The 26964-nt window shown below is 57.3% G+C and overlaps 1 protein-coding gene across 1 annotated transcript in view; it reads left to right on the plus strand.

The window, feature by feature from the left end:
• Positions 1-26629, plus strand: part of PRRX2 (paired related homeobox 2) — a 44074-nt gene extending 17445 nt beyond the window's left edge. Inside the window, exons 2-4 of the mRNA XM_070596911.1 lie at positions 23958-24145; positions 24783-24961; positions 26150-26629. Coding sequence (XP_070453012.1) covers positions 23958-24145; positions 24783-24961; positions 26150-26285 — 503 coding nt within the window. The 3' untranslated portion in view covers positions 26286-26629. The remainder of the gene's footprint in view (positions 1-23957; positions 24146-24782; positions 24962-26149) is intronic.
• Positions 26630-26964: the final 335 nt, after the last annotated feature.

A 26964-nucleotide genomic window follows, 5' to 3' on the forward strand; every position in this document is an offset into this window, starting at 1 on the left:
GTCACCTTGGGCTTCTCTAGCTGGGGCAGCCTTAATCCACATCATTTTGGAACCAATAAAAAACTGTATTTCAGGTCTTCCATCTTCCCAGGCCTTTGAAAGCTCCTGGGCCTTAGGCATGGTGGGCCTAAAGGCTAACCAGGGCTGGGCTGTGGGTCATTCATTCATTCATTCATTCACCGGTGTTTATGGAGAGCCCACCTTGTGCCAGGCACCACTACAACACAGAGAACCCTGGGGAGGGGGACACAGGGAAATAGGCTGGCGTGGTCCAAGTTTAATCAGTGATGGTGAAGTGGCTTGGGGAGGCAGACGGTCCCCGAGACTCTGGGGCAGTGAGGGGAAGAGTCCTACAGGTGAGGGCTGAAGACTGGCTGGGCCTCTTGAAGAGCTGGGAAAATTGTTTCCAGCCAGAGGGAACGGCATGTGCGCAGACAGGAGGTGACAGAGGGTGGCCAGCAGGAGGCGTGTGAGGGGCAGGGGGCACCAGGTGAGGCTGGGGTCGGGGCAGGTGGTGAGGCTGCAGTGTACACTCTGGTCTGGCGCATTGACTCTTCTCTGGGTGTTGGTCAGGACTAGGTGAGGAGAGGAGGCACCGAGGCCACGGATGGAAAGAGGTGCTCCCCGCGGGGCAGGCTGGGCCTCCCTAACTTTTGCTCCCTCCGTGCCTCGCTGGTCTCACCCCGGGCCAGGGCCTGCTCCTTCAGAACAAGTTCCCTGCTCATCAGCGCCCCTCCTCCACCCAGTACCCCCTCCCCTCCTCTCTGAAAAAACTCCCACATCCTGATGTTTTTGAGTGGGGGGCCTAGGTGGGGCCGATGGGGGGGCCTCGCAGAATGCTAATGAAATCAGAGGCGCCGGCCCGGTGGGGGCCGGGCCTGGGTTGGGGAGAATTAAGCAAATACACTCAGCCTGTTGCTGGCTCTTTTCCATATTGATTGGTGCTGCTGAGGGACCGTCGCCTGCGGTGCAGCCCCCTGTGGGGGGATGGGGGAATGGGGGAGGGGGGTTGCTTCTTCAGATGACGTCCTGGGAGCCCGCGAGATGCAGGCTGCATCTGGCATTCAGGATGCTTCGTGGGGAGGAAGGGGTAGAGACAGGCCCCGAGGCTTGGCAGGGAGGTCGGTCCGCAGAGCCCACCCCTCCAGATAGGTGAGACGGTGCACCTGTGGGTCCTGTGTCTGGACTGCCTTCCAGGCATTATCCCACGGAATCCTCACGACCATCCATGAGTCATGTGCTACACAGACAGGGAAACTGAGGCATGGAGAGGTGAAGCGACTCGCCAAGGTCGCAGACCGGCAGCCTGACTCGCAGTGCCTTTTGGTCACTACACCCGAGTCCCGGTAGGGGTGGCTACTCATTACCCAACCCATGATTTGGGGAGCAGAAAGGTGGCCTGGCCCAGGAGATGAGCGCAGACGGACAGACTCTGGCTCAGCTCCCCGCCGGGCAAGCTTGGGCGGCCACAGCTCGAGCCTGATCTCATACCCCTGTTGTAAAGTGACTTAGTGACGGTATCCCCCTTGCGCTGTTCCCAAGGGTGCATGAGGAAGGGCTTTGAGGACTGGGAAGGGTCCTGTGATGTGACGGGGGGTTGTTTGAAGAGCCACCCTGGACCTAGGCTCCACGATGTGGTCACTGACCACGAGCTGCCCTCCTCAGTCTCTGCCCCTCTCTCTGTGCCTTCCTCCTCCCCCAGACACGTGCAATAGCACATCAGTTTCATGTTTTCCCCAAGAAGCACCATCAACATCAGGACACAGTCTATTTGACTCCGAAGGATAAAGGTCAGGAGTGCTCACAGGGTCCTCATTCCTGCTGCTCTGTTTACCTCTATTCAATTACACTGGGCCCAAAGAGGCACCTGGGAGCTCACAGCCTAGGAGGGCCTGAGATGGGGGAGATGGAGGACCAAGCCTAGAAGCCAGTGTGAGAAGGCTGAAGCAGACATGTGCACAAGGGGCTCTGGGCAGCAGGGGAGGGCTTTTTGAGTGGGGTCTTGTAGGATGAGTAGGAGCCCGTTATTCACTAATGTGGCTTTGGATCTAGCACATCCACCTTCTCATTTGAATGGAATGGAGAATGCCTGATCTACTGAGACTCCCCAGAAGGGATGGGCAATGAGAGTCTTACAGGAAGGAGGTAAAGTATGCATGAAGACAGCCATGTTCCAGGGTGTTGGTTTGCAAGAGGCCCATGGCTTAGGCATGCTGATCCCATGGCACAGGGAGACACTCCCGTCTCCTCTCTAGATCCCTCCTCTTTCAAGGTTTCCTGCCTTCTGCACCCCCAGCTCTTCTCTGAGCTCCTGGAGCACTCATGTCTTCAGGCATAAGCCTGCCCGCTTTGGTCTGAATCCTGACTCTGCCACGTGCTGGCGGGATGGCCTTGGGCAGGTGCTTATTCACCCTGAGCCTTGGTTTCCTCATCTGTAAAAGGGGAGTGAATGATCGTGCTTATCTCCCAGGCTCCTGCATTTAGCTCAGCGCCCTGCGTGCTCCCCACTTGTCTGCAGAAGCCGTCATTATTTCCCCTTCTCCCGCCTCGTACCTGACACTGTGTTCGGTGACCTGCGCTATCGCCTACGACAGTCCTGTAGGGAGATCTGCACTTTGCAGAAGAAGAAACTGGGGCTCATTCTGGGTAACTGGCCCACGGCCAGAGTGCTGGGACCCGGCGCTGGGCCCGTCTGATGCCCGAAGACCGTGCACTTGGCGCTGTCAGTGAGCAGTTCTCAACTCTGGATGCACAAAAGCGTCACCTGGAGAGCAGTCAGTGAGCGCTGATGGCCAGGCCCTGCCCCAAACCTAAGTCAGACTCGAGGGTGGAGGGTGGGTGGGGCTGGCCTCTCACTTTTAAAGGCTCCACCTAGTCCCCCACCTGGTGATTGCACTGAGCAGCTGGGGCTGAGGACCCAAGTTCCGCCTCGATGCCTCCTCCCTCCCACCTTCCTCAGTCCACCCTACCCCTCCCCCGGGGCCTCTGTTTTGGGGGGGCGCATCACTCTTTCCCTGATAGTCGGTGTGGAAGCTGCGGGCCTTCTGAGGGTAACGGCTCACTTTAGAAAGGCCTCCGGTGCTCGCAGCAAGTGATGTGGTCAGACGTGGCATCGGGTTGATGGAAGGATCCCAACCCTGACGACAAGGGCAGCAGTGCTGGGGGCTGCCGGTCCTGGGACAGACACAGCTGTCACCATCGCTACAAATCTGGCTTCCACATCCAAAAATGGGCTGCACGTCATGATGCCGCCTCCCACAAAATATGCCTGCCCTTGGATGAGGACGAGAGGGAATCGGCAAAAGTGAGAGCACTTCCCTTAGACGGCCTGGAAACTGTAGCGGTGTGCTGGCACCAGCTCAGCCTGGCTTCTGAGAGCCAGCTGTTAAATTTCCAGAACTGCAGAAGCTGGTTGTCAAATACAGATGCTATTAAAGATTAAATTATATAAATTTACAATTACGCAGATTACCTTTGAGACGAAGGTGATACAGATTCAACTCACCTCTCTCTAGTCATTTTCCTGTTACGTGTGCTCCGGAGGTCACTTGGCCCACGGTCCCTGGACGGTGGAAATACTGTATATTGATGTGCTTCTGCACATGTATTCCCAATTTTGCCTCCATTGATGTCACACCGTGGCTAGAAATCAGCCGTGATGGAAGTATTTATACCCCCAGAAATTGGCAAACCCGATAAATTAAGGGTCCCTTTCTCCTAGAGAGCCGGTTGTTAACATTTACCAGCACACCATAGGCTATAATTTAATTTTCCAGTTTTCTTTCCCTTTTAAATAAACTTTACTTTTTAGGGTGGTTTCAGGTTCACGGCAACCTTGAGCAGGAAGTACAGGGTATTCCCACATACTCCTGGCCCTCATACACACCCGCCCTCACCCACCATCAGCATCCTGCACCGGAGCGGTCCGTTTGTTATGATCCATAAACCTAAACTGACACACCATTACCACCCAAAGCCCACAGGGTTTGGATGGATATATAACGACAGAGATCCACCAGGACAGTATCACACAGAGCAGTTTCACAGCCTAAAACTCCTCTGCACTCCACGTAGTCAGCCCTCCCCCAGCCCACGACCCCTGCTCTGTTACTGTCTGCAGAGTTCTGCCTTTTCCAGAATGTCATATGCTTGGGATCAGACAGTAGATCGTCTTTTCAGACTGGCTTCTTCCACTTAGCATCATGCATTCAAAGTTCCTCCACGTCTTTGTAGTCCATTTCTTTTTATTGTCGAATCGCATCCCATTGTCTGGATGCATCACAGTTTATTACTCATCCTCTGCTGAAGGGCATCTCAGCTGCTTCCAAGCTTTGGCAATTACGAATAAAGCTGCTCTTAACATCCGTGTGCAGCTTTTCGCGTGGGCATAAGTTTTCAACTCCTTTAGGTAAAAACCAAGAAGTGTGCTTGCTGGATTGGATGGCGAGAGTAGGTTTCGTTTTGTAAGAAACCGCCAAACTGTTCTAAAGTGGCTGGACCATTTTGCACTCCCACCAGCAATGAGTGGGCATTCCTGCGGCTCCACGGCCTCGCCAGGCTTTGGTGCTGTCAGAGTTCTGGATTTTGGCCATTCTAGTAGGTGTGTAGTGGTGTCTCATTGTTGTTTTAATTTGCATTTCCTTGATGACACATGATATGGAGCATCTTTTCAGATGCTCATTTGCTGTCTGTATACCTTCCTTGGTGAGGTGTCTGTTAAGGTCTTTGGCCAATTTTTTAATCGGGTTGTTTATAATTTAATTTTGTAAGAAAGTTTTCTCATGGTAGATAGTAAAAAAAAAAAATTCTCTTGGGGCAAAATTTACCTTGCCAACATTACCTGGCAAGGTGGTATTTCTGAGCAGGGGGTGGGATGTCGTCCCTATTTTTTAAATGTTGAAGGAGCTGGATAATTTTTCCTGCAGCGCCGAGGCCCCGGGTGAGGGCCTGCCTCCTGGCCACACCAGATGAATGCTCATTTATTTCCTGAAAGAGACAGACCAGACAGGGCTCTCTCCCAGTGCGCTTCCCTGACCTCTGTGGAACTTCCCAAAATGAACGTGTCAGGGGCCAAGGGGTGGTGAGATGGTGACACATGCGACACTGTTTGCTGTGTCTCTTTGAGGTGGAGAGAGCCCGGAGCAGGGAGCAAAGCCCATGTGCCCTCTCTGGCTCTGTCTGGCACTCTCTCTGAGGCTTCGAGCAAGTCACGCCCCCACCCTGAGCTCCATCTTCCATCTGTGGGATGAGGACACTGGGACCAGGATCAGAAGTGGCGAATATTTGCCTCCTTGTCAGAACTCCATTCCTGAGTGCATGGCAGACAAAGCTTCCAGGGCTCCTCAGAATCCTCCTTAACACAAGCAGCTACTACCAGGCGATTGGAAGTGGCAGGCGGGATGACCCCATGAGTTAGCCCTGGTCTGAGCGCTCTCTAAAGGCCCTTGCGACTCTCACAGGCTCTCTGTGCGGGCTGCTGCCTGGGGAGGAGGTGAGTGCAGACTCACCCGTGCTCAGCAGGGACATTTACCCTGTCCCCCCGGGAGGCAGTGTTGTTCAGTGGTTAGGCACTCAGGGTGCTGGAGTCTGGTACATCCGAGTGTGGGTGAGTCCCAGTTCTTCCACTAAGGCTGTGTGACCTGAGAGAAGTTACTAGTCCTCTCAGATCCTGTCTCCTGATCTGTATGATGAGTTGATGGTGATATCTGCTTCCTAGGGCTGCAGGTGAAGATTCCGTGAAGTCACGTGTGGGAAGCGCCTGGCACACGGGGGCTCCATGGAGGGCAGCCGGGCGAACCCCTTTCAGAATCATGATAATGGATCTGGTGCCTGCACAGGGCCCTGGCGGTCAAGTGAAGGCCACATGGCCGGGCCGGGCCTCTGCCCTGGGAGATTCAGTGCCCCCCCAGCCCGCCCCTGGCCCCCTGCTTGCTGCAGCCTCCAGATGAAAGGGGGTCATTACACAGAAGACAGGGGCGTGCTGCAGGCACTCGAAGAGGCCTGGGGGCACGGCCACAGCACCCATTGGTGAACTTCTGGGGTCACCCGGCAGTCCAGGGAGAAACTCAGCACCCCGCAGACGGGTGGCCGGGCCTCATGAAGTCCCGGGGCCTGGAAGTTCTGGGCCTCCCCTGCCCCGTGGCCCTGCAGTGTGGACAGGGCGCCTGCAATCAGCAGCCCCTCCAGAGGTTTCTGGCTAAGTGGGAGTGAGGGGAGGCCAGCAGGTGGAAGGACAGGCAGGCGGACCGAGTTCTGCGACCAGAAATCACCACAAGCTCTCTCTAGTACCAGGAGAAACTGCCTTTGTGGAGGGACAGGAAGCAGAGGCCAGACCCTGGAGGAGTCGGCTTCCTTCCAAATTCACTGTCACTTGCTCCAGATTCCACTGGACCAGTTTGCTTGATTGCTTTGGTTTTTACACTCTGAGCCTGTGTTAGTCAGTCCTGGCCAGTGGCCTGGCCTTCAGGCATCCCGGGTGGGCTGCAGAAGGGACCAGGCTTCCTGGGGGTTGGCAGGGGTGGGGGGGACTGCTGAGAACTGGGAGTTGGGTCAGGAGCCCCCATGTTGCTGGAGCGCCCCCTTCCTGCACCATGCTGCTCTTCCCCAGACCCTACACCCTTGGGCAGCGGGGATGGGCAGCAGAGGCCCCACCAGCCATAACCTGTAATGTAGGACTTGGCTGGAAAGTAAAAAAGACTCTTTCCTTGTCGGTTTCTGCCTGCACGTGTGCCGAGGCCATTGCAAAGCTTATTACCTGCAGGCTGGGAACTTTTTAAAAGTGTGGTTTTGTTCTAAAACCCAGAATCTCCGACGGCCGGAGTTAACAAGCCCCCCAAGTGAATTCAGAGGGTATTAAAGGGGAACTCCTAAACAGAACTCCTTCTCCATTGTGTGAGCAGCTCAGAAAAAACACTCTTCTCCCAGTTTAAGGGTGAGTGGGGCGTTTTGATGTGGGCCCATTTCCCCATAAAGGCCGCTCGGGGAGGGCGAATGCTAAAATTTAACCTGGAGCCAACAAAGGACTTGCAATTTGCAAGCACACACACTTAGCCCCTGGAGGCTAATGGCCAGAGTAGAAATAAAGAAAGAAATAAAAATAAAAGCAAATAAATAAATGAGAGAGAAAGAGAGGGAGAGAACCAGAAAGACAAAACCTGCCTCCATCCTCCCAGCCACCTTAGCCCACTCAGACTGACACCCCTTTAACCCAGTAGGGGGCTGGCTCCTAAAGATTGGGTCCCCTTACAAAGGCACAACGCGCCACAGACCCCTGAATAGGAGCTCCTAAGGCAGAGCTTCCCTCGGGAGCACCAGTGGGCTTGGAGCGTCCCCTCTGGGTTTAGGGTCTGATATGGGGTGCAATTCTGAATAAGGAGCCGTCTAGGAACCTGGCCAAGGGAAAAGGTGCACCCAATCAAATTCCTGGGGAGGCCCCTCGCAGCCTCACTGCCCCCAGGTGCCTCGGTCGGAGGATCTCAGCTAAGGGTCAGGGGTGCAGCTTAGAAGTTCTCCGAGAAGGGGAGGGAGGGCGGCCAGGCGCAGGCACGTTGCTGCTATCTGTGGGTGACCCTGGGTTCCAGGTGTGTGCGTTAGCAGTGGAGGACGGGGCACAGCCCGGCTTAGTGCCAGCTCTGTGGCCTTCTCGCTGTGTGTCCTTGGGCGAGGGACCTCTCCAGCCTGAGTTTCCCCGACTGTGAAATGCGGATGGGCGATGGTAGCAGCGTGCCTGTCTCCTGGGGTTCTCGTGTGCCGAGGTGCGCCCGGCCCAGCCCTGGCCCGCGGGACGCGCTGGGCACGTGGAACTGCCTGTTACTAACCGGGCTGGGATTTGCGTGCCCTGGGTTTCCCGATGGGAAGGAGCAGTCCCAGCTCCAGCTCGGGACCGCCGGACACCGGGCGGGCGGGGGTGGGGCGGGAGGGAGGGCGGGCGGCAGGAAGAGGGGCGGGAGGGGGGAGCCCAGCCCGCCGGCCCCACCCCGCCCCCCGCGCGCCCACCCCGGTGCCGCGCCCACCCTCCCGCGCGGGCGGCCGCCTCGCGCTCACACGGGCGGCGGGGCGGCGGCGGGCCGCGCGGGGCTGGGCGCGCCGACCCATTAACGTCTGTGTGTCTGGGCCGCGGGTCTGCGGCGAGGCAGGCGCCAGGGGCTCGCCTGGAACCAGATGTGCCGCGGCGCCGCTCTGGCCGCCACCGGCGCGGCGCGCTCGCACGCACGGGCTGGCGCGCACATGGCCCGGCCGGGTGGGCGGCGGCGGGCGCGCCTGGCCCGGCACCCCCTGGGTCTCCGGGCCGACCCCAGACCCCTGTGTGCGTCAAGGTGACCCCGCCGCCCCCACCTGCCAGCCGAGCGCCGACAGCGCCCCGCCCAGCCCGGGATGCTGGGCTCCGCCGGGTGGGGTCCGCCGCGCCCGCCAGCCCTGTCCCGCGGGAAGGCAGGATGGCCTCTCGGAAAGCCCAGCCACACCCCCTACAAGGGCCGAGGACTCTTCCCGCCCCCCTCCCAGTTTGTTTTCTTAAGTGTGTAAGATTTTTTAAAGTTGTGAGTCAGAGCTTCCCCTAAGATGAGGAGTTTGGGCCATACCGAGAAATGCCACGACGGGGTGGGGGGAGGAGGCAGGAAATGGGGAGCAAAGGTAGGGGGTGGCGGCTTTGAAATGCCTGGATTCGGAAAGGGGCTTCTCACCCACCGGGAAATACGAGGATTTCACTGAGGCCTGTCCCAGCTTGGCACCAAATCTGTGTCAACTACAGGAGGGTCCCCAGCCCTGGCTGCCAGTCAGCCGCTTGCCCCACCCTACCCCCAGGGCAGCTTTGGGGTGCTCTGCCCTTCTGGACCTCCTCTGGGCTTCTGTAAAGTGAGCCACAGAGCCTGACCCCAGGTCTCACCACGTGGGCTCTGGGGCCCCTGCAGGCCCACCCCCAGCCATCAGGTTAGGAAGGTGGGGAGGCAGGTACGGGGGAGGGGGCACTTTGGTCCCACCAGATGGAGGCAGCATTGAGAGCAGAGAAGAGAGTACGACACGGACAGGGCCGTGCTGTCAGGCCGGGCCAGCCCAGTGAGAGAAGGCAGCCTGACCCAGGGCCTGGGGCCTGCACCTTGGTTTGTGGCCCTTCCTGTGTTTGCGAGAAGAGAGTTTCAGAGAAAACCTTTGAAGATATGTCCAAAGAGTGAGGTCTTCCTGCTGCCATTCCTCGTTCCTGAAATGAGAAGCTGGGATGCTGACTAGGGGAAGGGGTGTCGGCCCCATGGACACCCACCCTGAGAGTCAATCCCCCTTAGGTGCATGTGGACAGGGAAGCCGCGCGTCTCCAGGGCTCGGGCGGAGTGGAGAGGGCTGAGACCCGGTGGCCGGAGCTTGGCCGTTTGTCAGCGCTGCAGGGCATGCTCCCTCTCGCATCACTGCCATCCTGTTGGAACCCTGGCGTGCCCGCTTCCCCGGGAAACTGAGGCCCAGAGAGGAGCAGTGACAGGCTGCAGGTCACAGAGTGGGAATGGGGAAGGTGGGATTGCAACCCAGGCTCCCGGGACCAAGCTTTGGGCTTGGGACCAAATCCTCTTTGCATTTGGAAGCTCAAGGAACAAAGCGGTTTGTTCCTAACCTTTAGGAAGTAGAGGGAGCGTGCTGGACCCGGTTGGAGAGGGGATCATCGGAGGCAGCCGCCTGCCCCTCCAGTCCGGTCTGGCCACCCCTTCCCATCCAGGGCAGGCTCAGCAGGCGTGGCTCCAGCCCAGGGGCCCCCTCTTCTCCTCCTTCCCCTACAGGAAGGATGGTGTCCCCGTTCCTCTAGCCTCGAGCACCAGCAAAGCCTGGCTGAAGGGGAGGAGATTTCTCTGGCTCATGCTCTGGCCGCTAAATTTAAAAAACCCATAAACAAATTAGTTTCCACAGATAGGAGAGTCGGAACGTGGGAAAGCTTGCAACAGTTGACCCGATCTGTAATGCGTGAAGTCTTCACGTGTCTGGTGGGACAGAGAATTGGGCTTAGCTCCCCATCGGGACCCAGATTCCATCCGTTCATTCACATATTGATTCATTCAGTGTTTATCGAGCGCCTCTGTGCCTGGCTGAGAATAAAGAGGCCACTTCAGCCTGTGACTGGCAGGGCTTCCTGCCTGATCCGGCCCAGCTCCTCTGGAGCAGCCGTGAAGGATGGGCTCCCCGGGCACATTTGGGCAGTGTGTGTGGGCACCCGCTCAGGGGGAAAGGTGTCCTACAGCTGTCGCTGAGGAGCGGGACTTCAGTGTGCCAGGCACATGGATGCCCTCCGTGCTGTCAACCGCCGAGGTCTTCGCTCCACAGATACACACATGAGGCCCAGAGACATTAAGTGACTTGCCAGAAGGTGGCACAGCCAATATATGGCAAGTCTGGGATCTGAACCTAGACCCATCTGACTCCAAATAAATATACTCATGGCTCCTGCCATTTAGCGCTCCCCACGTGCCAGGCACTGTTGTGAGAACTCCACACATGTTAACTCGCTTATTCCTCACAACAGCCATATAAGGGAGACCTCGTTGTCTCCACTTTCTAGATAGGAAAGCTGAAGCACGGAAAAGCTGTGACTTACTCAGGGTCACGCAGCAGCGAGGCTGGCACGTAACCCCGGGCCGGCCGACTGTCCAGGCCAGCTCTGAACCATCGTGCCGGGTGAATCGCCTTTTGCGTTTTTGTGGGGAGCCTGATCTGACTGACTTGGTGGTGAGAAAGAACCCAGAGGGTCCCGGCAGAGAGGAGGATGCGGTTGTAAGAACTTCCCCTGAAGGGGGTGGGGTTTGGAAAGCCAGTGGAAGGACAAAGAAATGAGACATTTTCCAAGTGTTTACAATAGAGGAAAGTTGGAAGGGAGCTAAATGGGCGCCAGGAGGAGGAGGAGTGGTTGAGCAATTTTGGCATCGCCACTGGGTGTAATGATGCAGCCACTCACGGAGGGGAAACGGGGAGGGTTTCGGAGGAGGTCAAGTGCACATCAGTCCCCACAGGGTCAGCCCTGGTCCAGGCCACTCACAGCAAGAAGCTCCTTACCCACGTCGTCACGTTGAATCTGCTCCGTGAAAAGGTGAGATAATAACAGTCACCAACATAATAGCTAATGTTGCTGGAGTGCTTACTAGGTCCCAGGTGTTGTCTAAGCACTTTAGGTACTGCTGTCCGCATTTACAGTGAGAAAACCCAGGCTCAGAAAGGGGCAGCCGCTTGTCCGCAGAGCTCATTTACTTGGTGCGTGGTGAAGCCAGGATGGGAATGCAGCTATTTCCAGGAAAGAGCAGTAGGACTGTGCAGGTTGTCCACTGCATAACTATAGGGGGCACCTGTCATACTGTCGTCTATGGGGATGGTGTTCCTGGAGTTGTGAAGTGCACAACCTGTGCAACCATACATGGTTTCCCTGGGTATGTCTGATCGCAATCCTAGACTCTTGATCAATGCCCCATCCAGAAAAGAAAATGATGTTCATGCACACCATAAGGGGTGGATACCTGTGGGCATGGGCCAAAAAGTCCACAAAAAATTAAACAGATATGCTGGCATGGTTGGACTTAGGGATGATTTTTCTCCTTTCCAGTGTCCTTCAATGCTGGTCTTTGCTGTTGTTCTTGCCTCTCCTTTGAAAAACAACAAGAAGAAAAATCGGGCTATCTAGAGCAGCTGTGTCGGATAGACTTTTCCGGAATGCTGAAAATGTCCCCTCTTCCTGCTGTCCGGTGTGGTGGCCCCCAGCCACGTGTGGCTCTTGAGCCCTTGAATGCAGCTGGTGTGATTGAGGAGCAGGATTTCTGTTTTTGTTTCATTTTAATCAACGTATTTAAATTTAGATGGCCTGCGTGCCACTAGGGGCTACCACATCGGACGGTGGGGAGCTGGCGAGGGGCCGGGTGTTGTTCGTGTCGAGCCGTGTCATCCCCAGTCTGCTGCCAAGGCCTGCGATTACTAAGCTTGTGGTGAGGGAGGATATCCTGCAGTTTCCCAGCTGGTCCCCGGCCGGCCGGATCAGAATCCCCCGGGATGGAGTGGGAATGCCCCTTTCCAGCAACTTCCCGAGGAGTCCTGAAGCAACCAGCAGTGGACACCCCTGTGAGAAATCTGGATGATCCTATGTCAGCCCCTCCCCCGGGGGCCTCTGGGGGGGTGAAGGGGGACAGGGCAGTTCCCGGGGTCACGGGCGAAGGCGCTGGAAAGGCTGCCTTCAGATGTCAGCAAGGTGGTCCTGGGGGAGGGTGCCCTGTGGCGCCCCTCAGAGCAGAAACCCAGGACAGTGGGCGGGGCCCACCTCCAGGGGAATTACGGCTCACTTTCATGGAGAATTTTCTGGAGCGAGGGTTGGCTGTCGTTTGAGGGTGTGACTGGGAACACGTTAGAGTTGTCACAGATGGCTGGGGGCCCAGGCTCCAAGTGCGCAGCCCGCCGGTGAGGCTGGCGGAGGCTGGGATGCAGACAGGCGCCCGCACCACTGACACCCAGCAGGGCATCTTCAGCCTTGAGGCTCCCCCGGGGCCCTGAGCCTGGCGGGTGGCGTGGGCAGAGCGCTGAGGCTTATTCAAGTAGAGAGGGCCGGCCGGCTGAGCCACGGGAAATCAGAGCGGTCCCCACGCTTGCTTGCCCTGGCCCCTGCAGGTGCTGGCTGCTGGCTTCCAGAGGCCCAGGGGCCTCCAACGGGAGAGGAAACCTGAGCGGTGCCTCACCTTGGTCTGGAAATGGTTAGCAAGGCCAGCTTTCCTCCGGTCCCTGCCGCCCTGGGAACAGACAGATGGGACGTAAACCCCTTCCCCATCACAGCCTGGCTGTGTGACCTGGGTCGGTCACTTCACCTCTCTGAACCTCACTGCCCCGGTGGAGGACGAGGCTTATTAGCAGTGCCGTCCTCATTGTTAAGGCAGGGCTTTGTAACCCTGAGCCAGGCACGTAATAAAGTTCAATAAATGGAAGCCCCAAAGAAGGGCGGGGTAGCAGGAGCCACAGGCCCAGCTGTGCCGAGCAGAGCGGCAGACACCCTCAAGACAGCCCTCAGCGCCGCTGAGCCTCACACTCACATTTTCCGGCGAGCCTGGGACTCAGAAATGGGTCATAAAACCTCCAGCGATGCTTTAAAGGTCAGCTGCTCCGGGAACACAGCGCTGCCCCGAGCCAGGGGCGCGGGAGGTCCCGCCAGCCTCCGAAGGGGGCCGATGGGCACTGCCTTTGTCGCCGCTGCTCCCTGGGGCCCGGGGGGGGGGGCGCTGGCCAGGGGACCCCCCCCAAGGTGGAACAAGGGCAGAGAGACAGAGAGGTTCTTCTGGGGCAAAACAACTGACTTTGCATCCAGCTGACTTTTTTTTTTTTTTAAAGATTTTATTTTTTTCCTTTTTCTCCCCAAAGCCCCCCAGTACGTAGTTGTATATTCTTCATTGTGGGTCCTTCTAGTTGTGGCATGTGGGATGTTGCCTCAGCGTGGTTTCATGAGCAGTGCCATGTCCGCGCCCAGGATTCAAACCAATGAAACACTGGGCTGCCCGCAGCAGAGCGCAGGAACCCAACCACTCGGCCACGGGACCAGCCCCTCAAGCTGACTTTTTAGGGTGGGGTCTCTGGACAGGATTCGGAGGGTCTGGGAGCCACCCCGCCGCCCAAGTTGCCGGCAAACTTTTGTGTGCGCCTGTGTCTTTGGGGGCGGGTCTGGAGAATTGCTCAGATTCCTCAAGGGGCTCACGATGGACGTAGGGGAAGAACCAGTGAGGCAGGGCCGAGGTTTCATTTGGGAAAACTGGCCGTGGGCATCCTGGTCGTCTGGAAAGGGTCGTCCTGGAGAGCCTGGGCTGTTCCCCCTTCTCTGCATCACCCTGAGGGGGAGGAACAGGTCCCACCCCTGCCCCAGTGCACAGACGGTGAAGCCAAGGGCCCGGAGGGGACTCTCTTGACTGAGGATTCGGGGGAGGTCTTCCTCATTCGCTGATGCTCAGGGGAGGCAGCCGGGCTGCTGGCTGTTCCCCCAGCCATGCCCAGTGGCTGCGTCAAGGATGTGCTCCTGCAACCCCCCACCCCCACCCCCCCGGGGAACCCAGGAGCAGGGAGAGAGAGCAGGAGGGGGAAGATGTGTGTTCTCAGGGGTCAGACTGCCGTGGACAGAACCTGGGGTCCCACTGCTTGCTGGGAGCCCTGGGCCAAGCCCCTGCCCCTCTCCAGGCCTCAGTTTCCCCATCTGTACATGAAAGGCTTTGACAGATGATTTCTAAGGTCCCTTCAGGTCTGACTCCTTGAGGAGACAAGAACAGGCCCCAGCCTCCAGAGCTGTTTGCAGGCTTGTTTCAGAGCCAAGGCCCGGAAACCGGACCGTCTCTGCCCCGGGCCGCCAGCCCTCGCCCTGGCTCCCAGCAGGTGCCAGCGGTGGGTCGTGAGGGGCCCAGGAGCTCTTAACTGGGAGGCGAAAGCCCACACGGGGCCCTGAGCAGCAGCTTCAGCCCGGTCTGGAAGTGGTTAACGAGGCCAGCGTTCCTCCAGATACTAGCCCTTTATGAGAATGTAGGTTTTACAGTCAATCTGGCGTTTGGCCACCAACCTCAGATTAAAACCAGACGGGACAAAGGCTCACCCCCTTTAGACCCAACTTTGAGCAGAGGGCCCGTCTTCCTCCTGAACGTCTCCCTGACTCCCACTCCCTGGCACCCCTACCCCAGCCAGGTCCCCCCACTCTCTGGAGGGTGGTTTGGGGTCTTGGGGGTGCAGCAGGGGGGCTGACCACAGCCGCGGCCAGAGGAGCCTGGCACATTGACTGCCTGGCTCTGGTGTGAGGGCACAGGCGGTCGGGCCCCGGAACCCAGAGGCCTGGGGGCATGACAGGAGGGTGGGGGACCCCAGAGCCTTCGAGATGGTCGGCTCCATCTGGCCTTTGACCTCTCGCCCTTTGATGTGCCTGAGAAGAGGACACAAATGTTCTCTGCCCAGGAGCCTTGTCCCTGCTCCCTCTTGGGCCCAATGATCCCATTTTTCTAAGGCTCCTGGGCCCCGGGAGAAGTTGGGGCCTCACCCATCCGTGCCCCCCACTTCCCCTAGTGGGCCTGCTGTGGCAGCCCCCACATGGAGCTGGTCTGTCTCAAGACCCCGCCTTGTGGCTGTCCTCTCACTGAGGGTTTCCCCAAAGACCCCGATCCAGAGCAGCTTTGGGGGCCTCCCGGGCAGGGCTGAGCCACTGTCCCTCCCTCCCTGTCATCCCTTCCCGGCGCCCCCTCAGGAGACCTCCTTTCCTTATCATTGTTGGCCACTCCAGTGTCTCTCTCTGCCCCTCCCCTTGTTCTGTGTTCTTCTTTCATATAGTGACAACTTGATCAAGATGTAACGCATGGACCTTACAATTCCCCCATGTATAAAGTGTACACTCCAGCGACTTTAATCTATTCAGTTCTAGAAGATTTCTAGAACATTTCACCACCCCACAGGGAAACCCTGTCCCTTTAACGATCACCCTCCAATTCCGCCATCACTCCCCCACTCCCACCCCCAGCCCCTGGCGACCACTAGTCTACTTCCTGTCTCCGTGGACGTGCCTCTCCTGGGCTTCTCTTAGAAGTAGAATCATATATTAGGCACTCCTGTCACTGAGCATCATGTCCTCAAGGCTCATCCACGTCGGAGCGTGGATCAGCACTTCATTCCTTTTTCCAGTCGAATAATATTCCATTGTGTGGATGGACCACATTTTGTTTACCCATTCGCCAGTTGGCGGACATTTGGGTTGTTTCCACTTTTTGACTATTATGAATAATGCTGCCAGGAACATTCATTCACAGACAGGTTTTCGTGTGGACACAAGTTGTCGTTTCTCTTGCGTGTGTGCTCACGAGTGCAATCGCTGAGTCATATGGGAACTCCGTGTTGAACATTTTGAGGACCCGCCAGATTTTTTCCCAAAGCGGCTGCACCATTTGACATCCCAGCGAGGATTCCAGTTTTCCACATCCTCACCAACACTTGTTATTATCTGACTTTTTGATTCTCGCCGTCCTAGTGGGTGTGAAGTGGTATCTCGTTGTGTTTTGATTTGCATTTTCCTGATGGCTAATGATGCTGAGCATCTTTTCATGTGCTTACTGGCCATTTGTATATTTTCTTGGTCTGTTCAGATCCTTGACTTATTTTTAATTGGATTGTTTGCTTTTTATTGTTGAGTTGGTAAGATTTCTTAATATTTTCTAAATACAAACCCCTTACCAAATATGGGGTTTGTGAATATTTTCCCCTTTCTTTGGATTGTCTTTTCACTTTCTTGATTGTATTCACAAAAGTTTTGATTTTGACAAAGTCCAATTTATCTTTTTTTTTCTTTAATCGCTTGTGCTTTTGGTGTCACATTGAAGAAACCGTTGTCTGGCCCTTTTGAGGGTAAAGGGAATGGCTTCCAAAGTTGAGACTTCCCATCCTTTTCTGAAAAGAGCCATTCCTTAAATTATATAGTCATTCACTTGGAAATATTTTTGAAACCAAACTTCTTGCCCAGTTCTTGGGACACAGCAGTGACAAGGCAAACTCAGTCCCCACCTTCCTAGAACTTAGAGTCAAATGGAATAGACAGGCATGAAGCAGATAACCCAAACAGAAGAATGACTTAATTACAGATGTGGGGGGGGGGGGTGGGGAAGAGGGCCTGGGAACCCGTGACAAGGAGACCAGGACAGCCTGGTCTAGGGGCTGGGAAAGCCTCTCATGGCAGGAAACTTAGGCTTGGACTAAAGACTGAGTAAGCATTAGCCAGGCAAAAGGGATGCAGTGCTCCAGGCAGAGGGATTAGCGTGTGCAAAGGCCCTGAGGTGAGTAGGAAGTTGTGCTGTCTGGCAAGGCAGATCCCCTTGGCACACTGGCCCCTCCACTGGGATTTCTTGGGTGATCCAGTAGCCCTCTGGAAGTGTGTGAAGCACACCACATCCTTTGTGCATGTAAGGGAGTGGCTCCAGAACCTAGAGATACCCAGAAGCATTGCAGCTGCCAAGGTTTCAGGCGACATGTGGGAGCCTCCTCCAGCCTCCTCCAGCCTCCAGGGTCAGCCCAAGCCTGCTGAGGCCTCCTCATAGCCACACTGGTCACTGGGGGCTGGGAAGGGGTGCAAGTGTGGTAGTCCCAAGCTCTTCATTCATTCATTCATTCATTATTATTCATTCACTCAACACTCAAAAAATATTTGTGAAGAGTTTCCCTTGGGCCAGACACTGTATGGGTCCCAGGGAGACAGAAAAGAGTCAGTTCCAGTCCCTGCTCAACAAATGGCCCCACATTTAGCATCCAGTGTGACAGAGCTCTGATGGGGGATCTGGGATGGCTTCCTGGAGAGGGCCTCCTTCTGCTGAGACCTGAAGATGTGCCCGGGAGAGAGGAGAAGTTGCATGCCCAGGAACGGAACGGGCAGGGGTCCACAAGGGACAGGGTGTGCATGTCCAGCGTGAGCACTGACCTCAAGGAGCCCGGGAACCTGGGGCAGCAGCCCTGAGACCCCCTGAGGCCCAGGCCACCAGGGTGGGTGACCCCATCCAGTGGAAAGAGCCAGAAAGGCCCCGGAGAGAAAGGCTGCATTCTGCTGTGTTCATCCTCTGATTTGCCCAGCGCTGGGCTGGGGCCGGGGCTTCCTCCTCCCTCCTGTACCCGTGGTGAGTGGCCAGCAGAGGTGTAGCAAGAAAGGGAAGGGTCTGGGGTTTGTCAGGGGAGGGCTCTCACTTGCTGTGTGACCCTGGGTAGGTCCTGGCCCCTCTCTGGGCCTCCCTCAGTCTTCTCTGTGAGGCAGAGACAGCCCTGCCTGCCCCTCTCGAGGTGGCTGGGGGCCTCCAGGGAGGGGATGCTGGGAAGTCAGCCTGTGTGATCTCAGTGGAGGACCCCAGCCCCTCCTTCCTGCCGGAGCCCTGGTCCCTGAGCGTCCTGGACCGAGGCTGGCTTGGCCAGAGATGAAACCAGCCCTTGGAGCACTTGCTTGAGATTCTGGCTGGGGTGGGGCTGGCCATCGGGGGAAGCCCAGGCGCCCTTCTCAAGAGGGCTCCAGGGACCTGTTTCTCTTCCTTCCTCCTCCCTTCTGTCCTTCCTTCTTTTCTTCCTTCAAAGGTGGCTGGCCTGACTTGGCCCCAGGCCTGCCCCTGGCCCCGCCCTCACAGGTGTCACAGGCTGGGCAGCCTGCACGCCTCCCCTTCCTGGAAGCCACCCCAAGCAGACTGCACTCTGTTCCCAGCCCCGCTGGCCTGTGTGCCCCAGAACCCCAGCAGAGCCCCCACTCCAGAGATGCTGCGGCTGCCTTCAGCATCCATCCTCTCGGGTGTTCCGTGCACCCTAAGCCCCTGAGAGGCCCTCAGAATCTCACTGCAGGGGGACGGGGCGGGCTTGGGGGTGGGGACCCTGGGGGCCAGCTGCTGTGCTGAGGTCGTTAAGAACCTGGACTCTGTGCTGATCTGCAGGTTCAAATCCCACCTCCAGCCTTTACTAGCCACATGGCTTTGGCATGTTGCTCAACCCCCTGTGCCTCAGTTTCCTCATCTGTAAAATCAGGCTAAGAGCCCCTATATAGGGTTGTGGTGAGGGTTAAATGAGATAGTTCCGGTTATTGCCGTTTTCCAGTGAGATTCCGGAGGCTGGGAGGGGCGATGGAGTTCAGCCACAGAGACTCTGCTGGTGAGCCGGCCCACCTGGATCCTAACCCGGGACCGCCTGCCTCCTTAACCACTAGACTGCACTGCCTCTCACTTCTTACCTGGGTGGGGCGAGAGGTCCCCCTCCAGTCTCCCCTAATGCACTGATGTCCTCGGGGATGCCGCCTGTGCAGCAGCTAAGGACACAGTTTCCAGAATTCCTGTCTGAGCTCTTCTCCCCGGGGTCCCTCCAAGGAGCCCAGATCTCTACCAAGAGACCTCGGCGGGCTGGGAGTGGGGAGCCGAAGCGTGTGCAGCCTCTTCATGCCCCCCACCTCCACTTCCTTCCTCAGACTTTCCTGGCCGTAAGTATTTCTGCAGCCCCGAAGCTCCTTTGACCAAGGCCCAGTGTTAATTTGTTAAATCCACATCAAGGTCCTGGGGACCGCTATTTATTTTTGAGAACGTGTTGGCAGAGATCACACTGGGGTGGGGGGGCGGGGCTACTTATTTGGTCAGAATAAATGCTAATTAATAAAAGTTATTTATTTGGGTTGGAGCTCGCCGCGGCCCTGGGGTCAGGCGCAAACTGACTATTTGAAGCAAAAACAAACAGAGTGTCTCTCTCCGCAGCTCGAGAAAGGCAGAAACGAAGAGGCTGGGTTTATTTGTCTTAGGAAGAATTTGCAGTTAATTCCCTCCAGACTATTTAGACCCTTAAATTACACGGAATAAGAAAAACCATGGGTGCAGGGGAGGCGAGCCAGCCACACTTGATCATTTGGCTGAGAGCAGAGATTTTAAGCCTCAGCCCGCAAGTCAGCCAAATAAATGGTATGTGTGAAATAATTTAATGGCAGAAAACTGTGCGCCAGTCATTTTTTTTTCCTTGTAATGTAATCGAGGACGAAGTAATTTGGGTTTTAAGGGAGGGAGCACGTGGCAGGGCTCCCCCATCTGCATACGTTTATCCCTACCCCCCATCCAGGCCCTCACAATACCGTGAAAGTGGGGGCGGTCCCAGGCTTTATTATTTTTAATCTCAGAGAAAAGCAGAACTTTTATTGAGTAAAAGGAAACTTTGGGCACAATCCGACTCGGACAGAGCAGGCCCCAGCACTGGCTGGTCTGAGGCTTAGTGAGTATTTATTTATTTTCCAAATGCTTTAAGGCCAAGCGTGGAGCCCCCCCCAGGGACACACACACGCCCACCACAATGCATTTGTCAGAGGTGATTCAGGAACTTGTGGTAATAAATATCCAGCACATCCGCTGGGGAGCAGAAGCCTGACCCAGAGCCCTGGCTGAGTCCAGAGCTGTGGATTCGAGTCCTGGGTCACCTCCAAGATGCTGCCTGCCTCTTCCTCAACCCTGGCTGCCCCTCCCTCAGCCTCTGCCCACAGCAGGGCCTGCAGACCCATCTTTCTTTGTGGGCTGGTGTGAGGGGACCCAAGGACCAGTGAGCGAGATCCTTATCTTCTGGCGCGAAGCCGTTTGCGCACAAGCAAGCATGTCTCGCACAGTTACTAGGCTCTTGGCACTAAGTTAAGCCAAACCGCTCGCCGTTACTTTGGGTTACCTTGGGCAAGCCACTGTCCCTCACAGCTCCCAGAGATGAGGTCTTCCTTTAGAACAAAGAGGTACCCAGGGCCGGACTTCCCATGGGCTGGGCTGGAGACCCACGGGCATTTCCGCACCAGCGAGATGACGTGAGTCTAGAGGGCCTCTCCACGGCGCCTCCCAGAGCCGGGGCTCAGAAAGTGACAGACCCCGGCGTCACCTGCCCTGGGAGCAAGGCAGATGAGGGAGGAGACCCCTCGGAGACAGGCTCACAGCCTTGGCGGGCTGCGCCTTCTGAGCAACACAGATTCCCATCCCAGTTGACCAACCTTGGGCCAGCCACTCTCAGAGCCTCAGTTTCCCTGTGTGTGAGATCGGGGAACAGCTCATGGGGCGGGTGCGAGGAGCCAGTGGGTGGAGGCATCTGGAGCGCTTGGCACTGTTCCTGGCCCAAACCAACTTTTGTTGAGCTCATCCCATCAGAGCCGCCTTCGGGGGGGAAGGAGGCGAGAGCCGAGCCCGGGCCCCCGGGCCCCCGTGGAGCCCAGCTGGCGTCGGGGTGGGGCCGGGCCTGGGGCTGGCGGGCGGCTGGCGACAAATGCCTTTGCGTGAGGCTTTTGGCTCCAGGTCGCTGGGCGCGGGCGAAAGAGGAGTTGTTTCTTCCGGCGCCCACTTGGCGGGGCAAAAGCTGCAAAATGGTTTTCATTTCAACACCCTCAGTTGTATTGCTCAGAAAGGTCCGGAAAAGTCTCCTTTTTTGGCTGAAATGCCTCCTGCGTTGGGTGTGTGCCCAAGCAGCGTTGCCTGACGGGGGACTGAAATCTGCTCTGCGATGGCTGGTGTTCCAGAAGCTTCCATCCCGCTTTCCGGCTATTGATCACCACCAGGTTTTCAGCACTCGGACCCTTGTTGTTTCAGTTTAAGGTTTCCTCTCGCTCAAGGGGCTGGGGGGTGGAAAGGCATTCTCATCCATCTTCGATTCTTCTTGGAGGAGAAGGTGAGGAGTGAAGCCTGAAGCCAGCTCGCGTGGGGCCACTCGGTGTCCCCTGCCACTGCCTCCCCCACCCCCACATGTGTCTCCTGTGTGTGCAAGTACTTCCCAAAGGGGACAAAGTCCCAAACAGACTCCTGGTGATCCGTCTAAAGCAAGGTTCTCACCTCCAGCACTGTGGATATATCTGACAATCACACATGTCTCCAGACATCGCCACATGTCCCCTGGAGGCAAAATGGCCCTCAGTTGAGAACCACTGGTCCAAACCCAGCTGTAAAGTCATCTTTTTCCAGGTACCCTCTGCTTCCTGCCTGACAACCCCCACCCTCCCCGCCACCAGCATTTACGAGTCTCAGGGAACACTCGAGCCTCAAATTGAATCAGTCGGTTGCCCAAGAGTCAGTAAGCCCTGCTAACCTGGGAGCTTGTGTAAAAGCAGGGGTGCAGTGGTAGCCATTGCTGGGCCTGGAATGTTCTAGAAGCTCGGATGAACAAATGCCCGACACTGTGCAAAGAACACAGGACCTATAGAGGGCACGTGTAACTGGGGAGCAAAACTGCAGGTATGGATGAAATCCAGAAAGTTGACAGTATGCTCTGTTGACCAAACTGGGCGTGACAGGCCTTCCCAGACGCCGCTGGTGGGCAGCGTGATGGGGGAACTTGGCCACATCGAGCGTTTTACTCATTGGCCCAGCAATCCCACTTCTAGGAATCTGTCCCTGACATGCACTGGCAAAAAATAGAAAATCATGTTTGCACGAGGCTGTTCCTTGTGCTATTCTTTTAGTTGCAAAAGATTGGAAACACGGCAAGTGGCCATCAGACGGCTCCGGGTGAATAAGGCGCGGTACCGTTGTACAACGGGGGCTGCGGAGCTGTGAGAGGAACCTGGACGACCTCTGTGCCCTGCAGGGAGGGTCCTGGGACCTACTGCTAAGTGGGAAAAAAGTGAGGTGCAGGATGGTACATGGCATGCTACCTTTTGATAAAGAGGGGGAAAAAATAGACATACTGTATTTGCAAAAAGCAGTTCTGGAAGGATAAACTAGTTTAAAAAGCGAGTTCCAGCAGGTGGAGGGAGGGAATAAGAGGGAACATAGAGTATGGAAAACAACCCAAATGAAGGAAGTTAGGTTTGTTGTACCGGGATGGAACGGCATCGGGAATATTATTAAATAAAAATAGGCAAGTTGAGGCAACAGTGTTTTTATCAGGACCCCGTGCTTGTAAATTTTTTAAAATGTGCATTTGTAATCTTGTAAGGCCTGGGGAGCGGAGCTGGGGAGAGGGGAGTATTTCGTTTTACTCTTTTCCCTTCTCTGGTGTTTGAATCTGTTACCGTGACAAGCAGTGATATTCCTCTGTTATTAAAATATACATTTTTAATGAGAAAATCAGCTCCAGAAGGAAGCGCTGAACTGGGCAGTGTTGTTGCTAAGTGCCGCGTGCGTGCAGCGGAGGGGAGGGGGTCCCATGAGGACCCAGGGGGTCGGGAGGGCTCCCTGGAGGAGTGGGCAGCAAGCTGGGCCCTCGGGGATGAAGGGTCAACAGCTCTGCTCCTGGATATAATTTAAATGTGGCGATGGTCAGCTGCCCGCCCTCCAAGCTGTCCCCTCAAGGGACAGGAAGTGTCCTGACGGTGTCATCACTGGCACTGCTTTCCCCAGAGTCCCCTGGACGTCCTCACCTGAGCAGCTAATTCTGCACCACAGGCCGGCACAGACCCTTGAACAGCTCCCCCGCTGGGGTTCACCCCCCGGTCTCGCCCACCTCTTGCGCCTTGCCTCGAGTGCCTTCCCTTCCTCCCTCTGGTCTGACTGGAGAACTCATGTACATCCTTCAAAACCCAGTTCAAGCACTACCTCTCCTGAGGAGCCTCCCCGATCATCTCCCCGTTGCCCACCAGAGCCGAGCATCCTCCCGCGCCCTGGCAAAGCCCTTATCCGCTGGCACCGGATGTCTCCTTCTGGGGCCTGCCGATGAATCCACCCGATTCGTCTCTCGCCAGTACCCCGCACAGCCCCAGGCACACAGAGGTGCTCCGGGTGCTCAGACATGACCTCTTGCATCGCGGGGCCCTCTGGAAGGCTGCTCTCGGCAGCTGGCAGGTGTGGTTTGGTGAACAGGACCAGGACTCTGGTGCCAGATGGTGGTTCCAATCCCTCCTCTAGCAGTGACTTACTGGGTGCCTGACCTTGGGCTGCAGACCCGGGCCTCGCTGGTGCCGCCCTCCATGCGTTAGGCGTGATGAGACAGCAGCCACGGCCCATAGGGTTCCCATGAGCATCCGGTGTCTGTGGGGCTAAAGAGCCTGCACGCAGTGGACCCTGAGAACTGTGACTCTTACTGCTCTTTATTATGTACTGTTATAATCAACAACAAATATCCATGGGGTGGTGGGGGTGGGAGGATGTTTACCATGCCCCAGAGCCTGGGCCAGGTGCTGAGGACACTCGCGTGTCTCCTGGGCCCTCCCTGACCGGGTCAGTTGTCCCTCATGGGAGCAGGTGCCTGTGCCCTCGCTCCACAGGACAGGGGCCTGGCTGTTTTGTTCACCATTATATCCCCACCCCCCAGCTTTGCGCCTGCCCCATGGTAAGCGCTCTGTACATGCGTGTTGAGGGATGAGCGAAGGAATGAATGAAGGAGTGAGTTAAGGGAAGCGCTCCTGCCCGGGGGGCCGGACCATCCGTCTGCAGAGGGAGACCCCAGCACAGCGCTTAGTGCTGAGAAGGTGCCTGACTCGGCAGGGGTACGGCGCCCTCGGGCAGCGGGCGCTGGGGCGCCACGTGCCACCTCCCCCTTCTGACCCTCGGGCCCCTCCGCAGGCGAGTGTCCCAGCCCGGGGCGTGGCAGCGGCGCCAAGCGGAAGAAAAAGCAGCGGCGGAACCGCACGACGTTCAACAGCAGCCAGTTGCAGGCTCTGGAGCGCGTGTTCGAGCGCACGCACTACCCCGACGCCTTCGTGCGCGAGGAGCTCGCCCGGCGCGTCAACCTCAGCGAGGCGCGCGTCCAGGTGAGCGCTGGGCCTCGCGGGCGCCCCCTGGGAGCGGGCAGCCACCGTCCCCCCAGGGTCATGGAGGTGCCAAGGGGAGGTGTCCTACGACCAAGGAGCGTTGGAGGCCGGGAGGGCTGAGGGTCAAATCCGAGCCCTTCCACTTACTAGCTGTGTGAGCTTGAGCAAGTCACTGAACCTCTCTGTGCCTTAGGTGGCTCTCTGTAAAATAAGGATCACGTGGGTCTCTTTTGTAGGGTTCTTATGAGAATTAAAGGACTTGATATATTTGTAAAGAGCTTAGAGCAGTGCCTGGCACAAAGAGTTGTGATAAATAAAAGTCATTTTAAAGTGTTCAGCACCCACCTTGTGCCAGCTGAGCTGGGTGCCCGGTGTGCACGCTCTCCTTGCAGCCTCGCGCCCGCTCTGTGCTCATTTACTCATTCCTTCATTCACTCACTTGCCCTTTTCCCCAACACATCCCTACCCCACAGCAAGCACCATTTATCACGCCCACTTGACAGAGCAGGAAACCAAGGCTCAGGGAGGTGAAGCTGCCAGTCCAGGGTGGGTGGCAGAGCCGGCATACACCAGGGTCAAAAGGACTTGGTCCCCTTTGCAGCCCGCTGGCCCTGCTCACCACTCCTTCCACCCGCAGGTCTGGTTTCAGAACCGCCGGGCCAAGTTCCGCCGAAACGAGCGGGCCATGCTGGCCAGCCACTCGGCCTCGCTACTCAAGTCCTACAGCCAGGAGGCCGCCGTCGAGCAGCCCGTGGCTCCCCGGCCCACTGCCCTGAGTCCTGACTATCTCTCCTGGACAGCCTCGTCCCCCTACAGGTGAGAGCTGGGACCCCCCCCTGCAGGCAGGGAGGGGCAGCAGCCAGGGGACCCCATGGGGCCTTTTGGGGCCCAGCCTCCTTTGAGGATCTGAAGAGAGCCGTGAATGGTGCCCTTTGGGCCTGGGGTCCATCAAGTGATGTGTGGGTAAGTGTGTGTGTGTGCGTGTGAGTGTGTAAGGATATACGTGTGTGTTGCACGAGTGCGAGCATGCATGCACAACTGTGTGTGCATTTCCACATCAACTTGTGCATGTGAGTGTGCTTGCATGTGTCTGTGAGTGCACAGGAGTGTGTGTGTGCATACGTGTGCACACGAATGTTAGCGTGTGTGTGCGTGTGTGGAGTGGCGAGAAGACAAGGACTATCTGAGGAGGAAGGAAGAACCCCGTCACCTTGAGGAAGTGGAGACCCTAGAGGAGGATGTCTAGGCTGGCACAGGAGCCCCAGCACCCTGTGTGGACCCTCCAAGCGAGAAACTGAGGCTGGGAGGGCTGAGGGAGTGGCCTCCCTGTCCCGGGGGCCTGGCAGGGGCCCAGAGCCAAGTTTGGGGGCACTTTTGCCCCAGTGAAAGCTGGAACGGCTCCGAGGTGGCAGGGCAGGAAGAGGGAAGAGGGGCGAGGGAGCTGTGTTTCTGTACCCCACAACTCCAGGGGGTGCTGTCCGCCCCTTGATCTGTGTGAGCAGCTCTGCTGGAGCCATAGTCCGGTCAGAGGCGAGATCCAGCAGGTCAGCTTGTAGGGTCTGAGTCCTAGTGACCCCACGTTAGCCTCACAGCTCCCCCAACTCCCTCCCTGCCTCGTCCTTCCCTGGGCAGGACAACGACCAAGAGCATCCTTAGATGCAGGTGCGTGTTCATCCCCCTCCATCCTGCTGTGCGCCAGGCCCAGTGCAGGCGCCGGGGGTGAACAGGACCCAGGCTCTGCTCTCGGGAAGCCCCTGGTCCAGCAGGGAATGCCCACAAATGCACAGAGGCGGCTCCGTGTCCAGTGCTGACCGAGGGCGCTCTCCCTCCTCCCCAAATCCTGCAGCCAGGTCGCCCCCACCCTCAGGGACAGGCTTACCAGCAGAGCCAGCTAAGGAGAGGGGCAGGTGGAAGAGGCTGGGCCAGGACCGACAGCCAGCGGTGGTCCGCTCTGGGCAGCATGCCGGCCACACCAACATGTCCTTGTGTCTTATGTCGCCCCAGCACAGTGCCACCCTACAGCCCTGGAGGCTCAGGGCCCACGACCCCGGGGGTCAACATGGCCAACAGCATCGCCAGCCTGCGTCTCAAGGCCAAGGAGTTCAGCCTGCACCACAGCCAGGTGCCCACGGTGAACTGACGGCCGGCCCCGCCAGGACCCAGCTGCCCCCTGGCCTCACAGCAATGAAAAAGAGGGCAGACACGCAGGAAAGTGACCTTCTTCTGGCCCCCGCCCCCAGGACAGGCTGGGTGGGCTCTCCTGGCCCCTCTCTCCGGCCCGGACTCCTGGGCCTCGAGAAGCTGCTGAGACGCCTGGAGCCCAGCTCAGCCCCTGTCCACGGCCACTGGAGACTTCGGCCCGTGACCCCTGCAGGGGTTGGGCTGGAAGGTGGAGCAGGAGCTCGCCGAGGACATCACTTACTTTGTGTATTAAAACCAAAAAGCTTTGTCTTTAAAAAATAAAAAATTTTTTAAGCCCCAAAAGGTTGTGGGAGGGCAGCTAAGGGCAGCAAACCGATTACAGGCCATGGCACGGCCAGCTGCCCTCCTCTCTGTGCCTTCCTCGAAATGTAGTCCTCGGTCACCCTGCAGAGCTCAGGGGCGGGGATGCGGGGGGTGAGGGAGGGACAGACACCTGCCCTGGACCCCACGGACACCCAGGTGCTGTGTGACTCTGGGCAGGACCCCTCCCCTATCTGTGCCCTATAGGGGGGCAAAGTGGGTGACCATGGATTCCTGGAGTGGCCAGCGGGTGTGTGGGGCATATGCTGGAATTAAATCCCTTGCTTGTGGACGTGCAGAAGGTGTGGGACCCTCTG

This window comes from Equus przewalskii, chromosome 26, assembly GCF_037783145.1.
Source record: "Equus przewalskii isolate Varuska chromosome 26, EquPr2, whole genome shotgun sequence".
Lineage (NCBI taxonomy): Eukaryota > Metazoa > Chordata > Mammalia > Perissodactyla > Equidae > Equus > Equus przewalskii.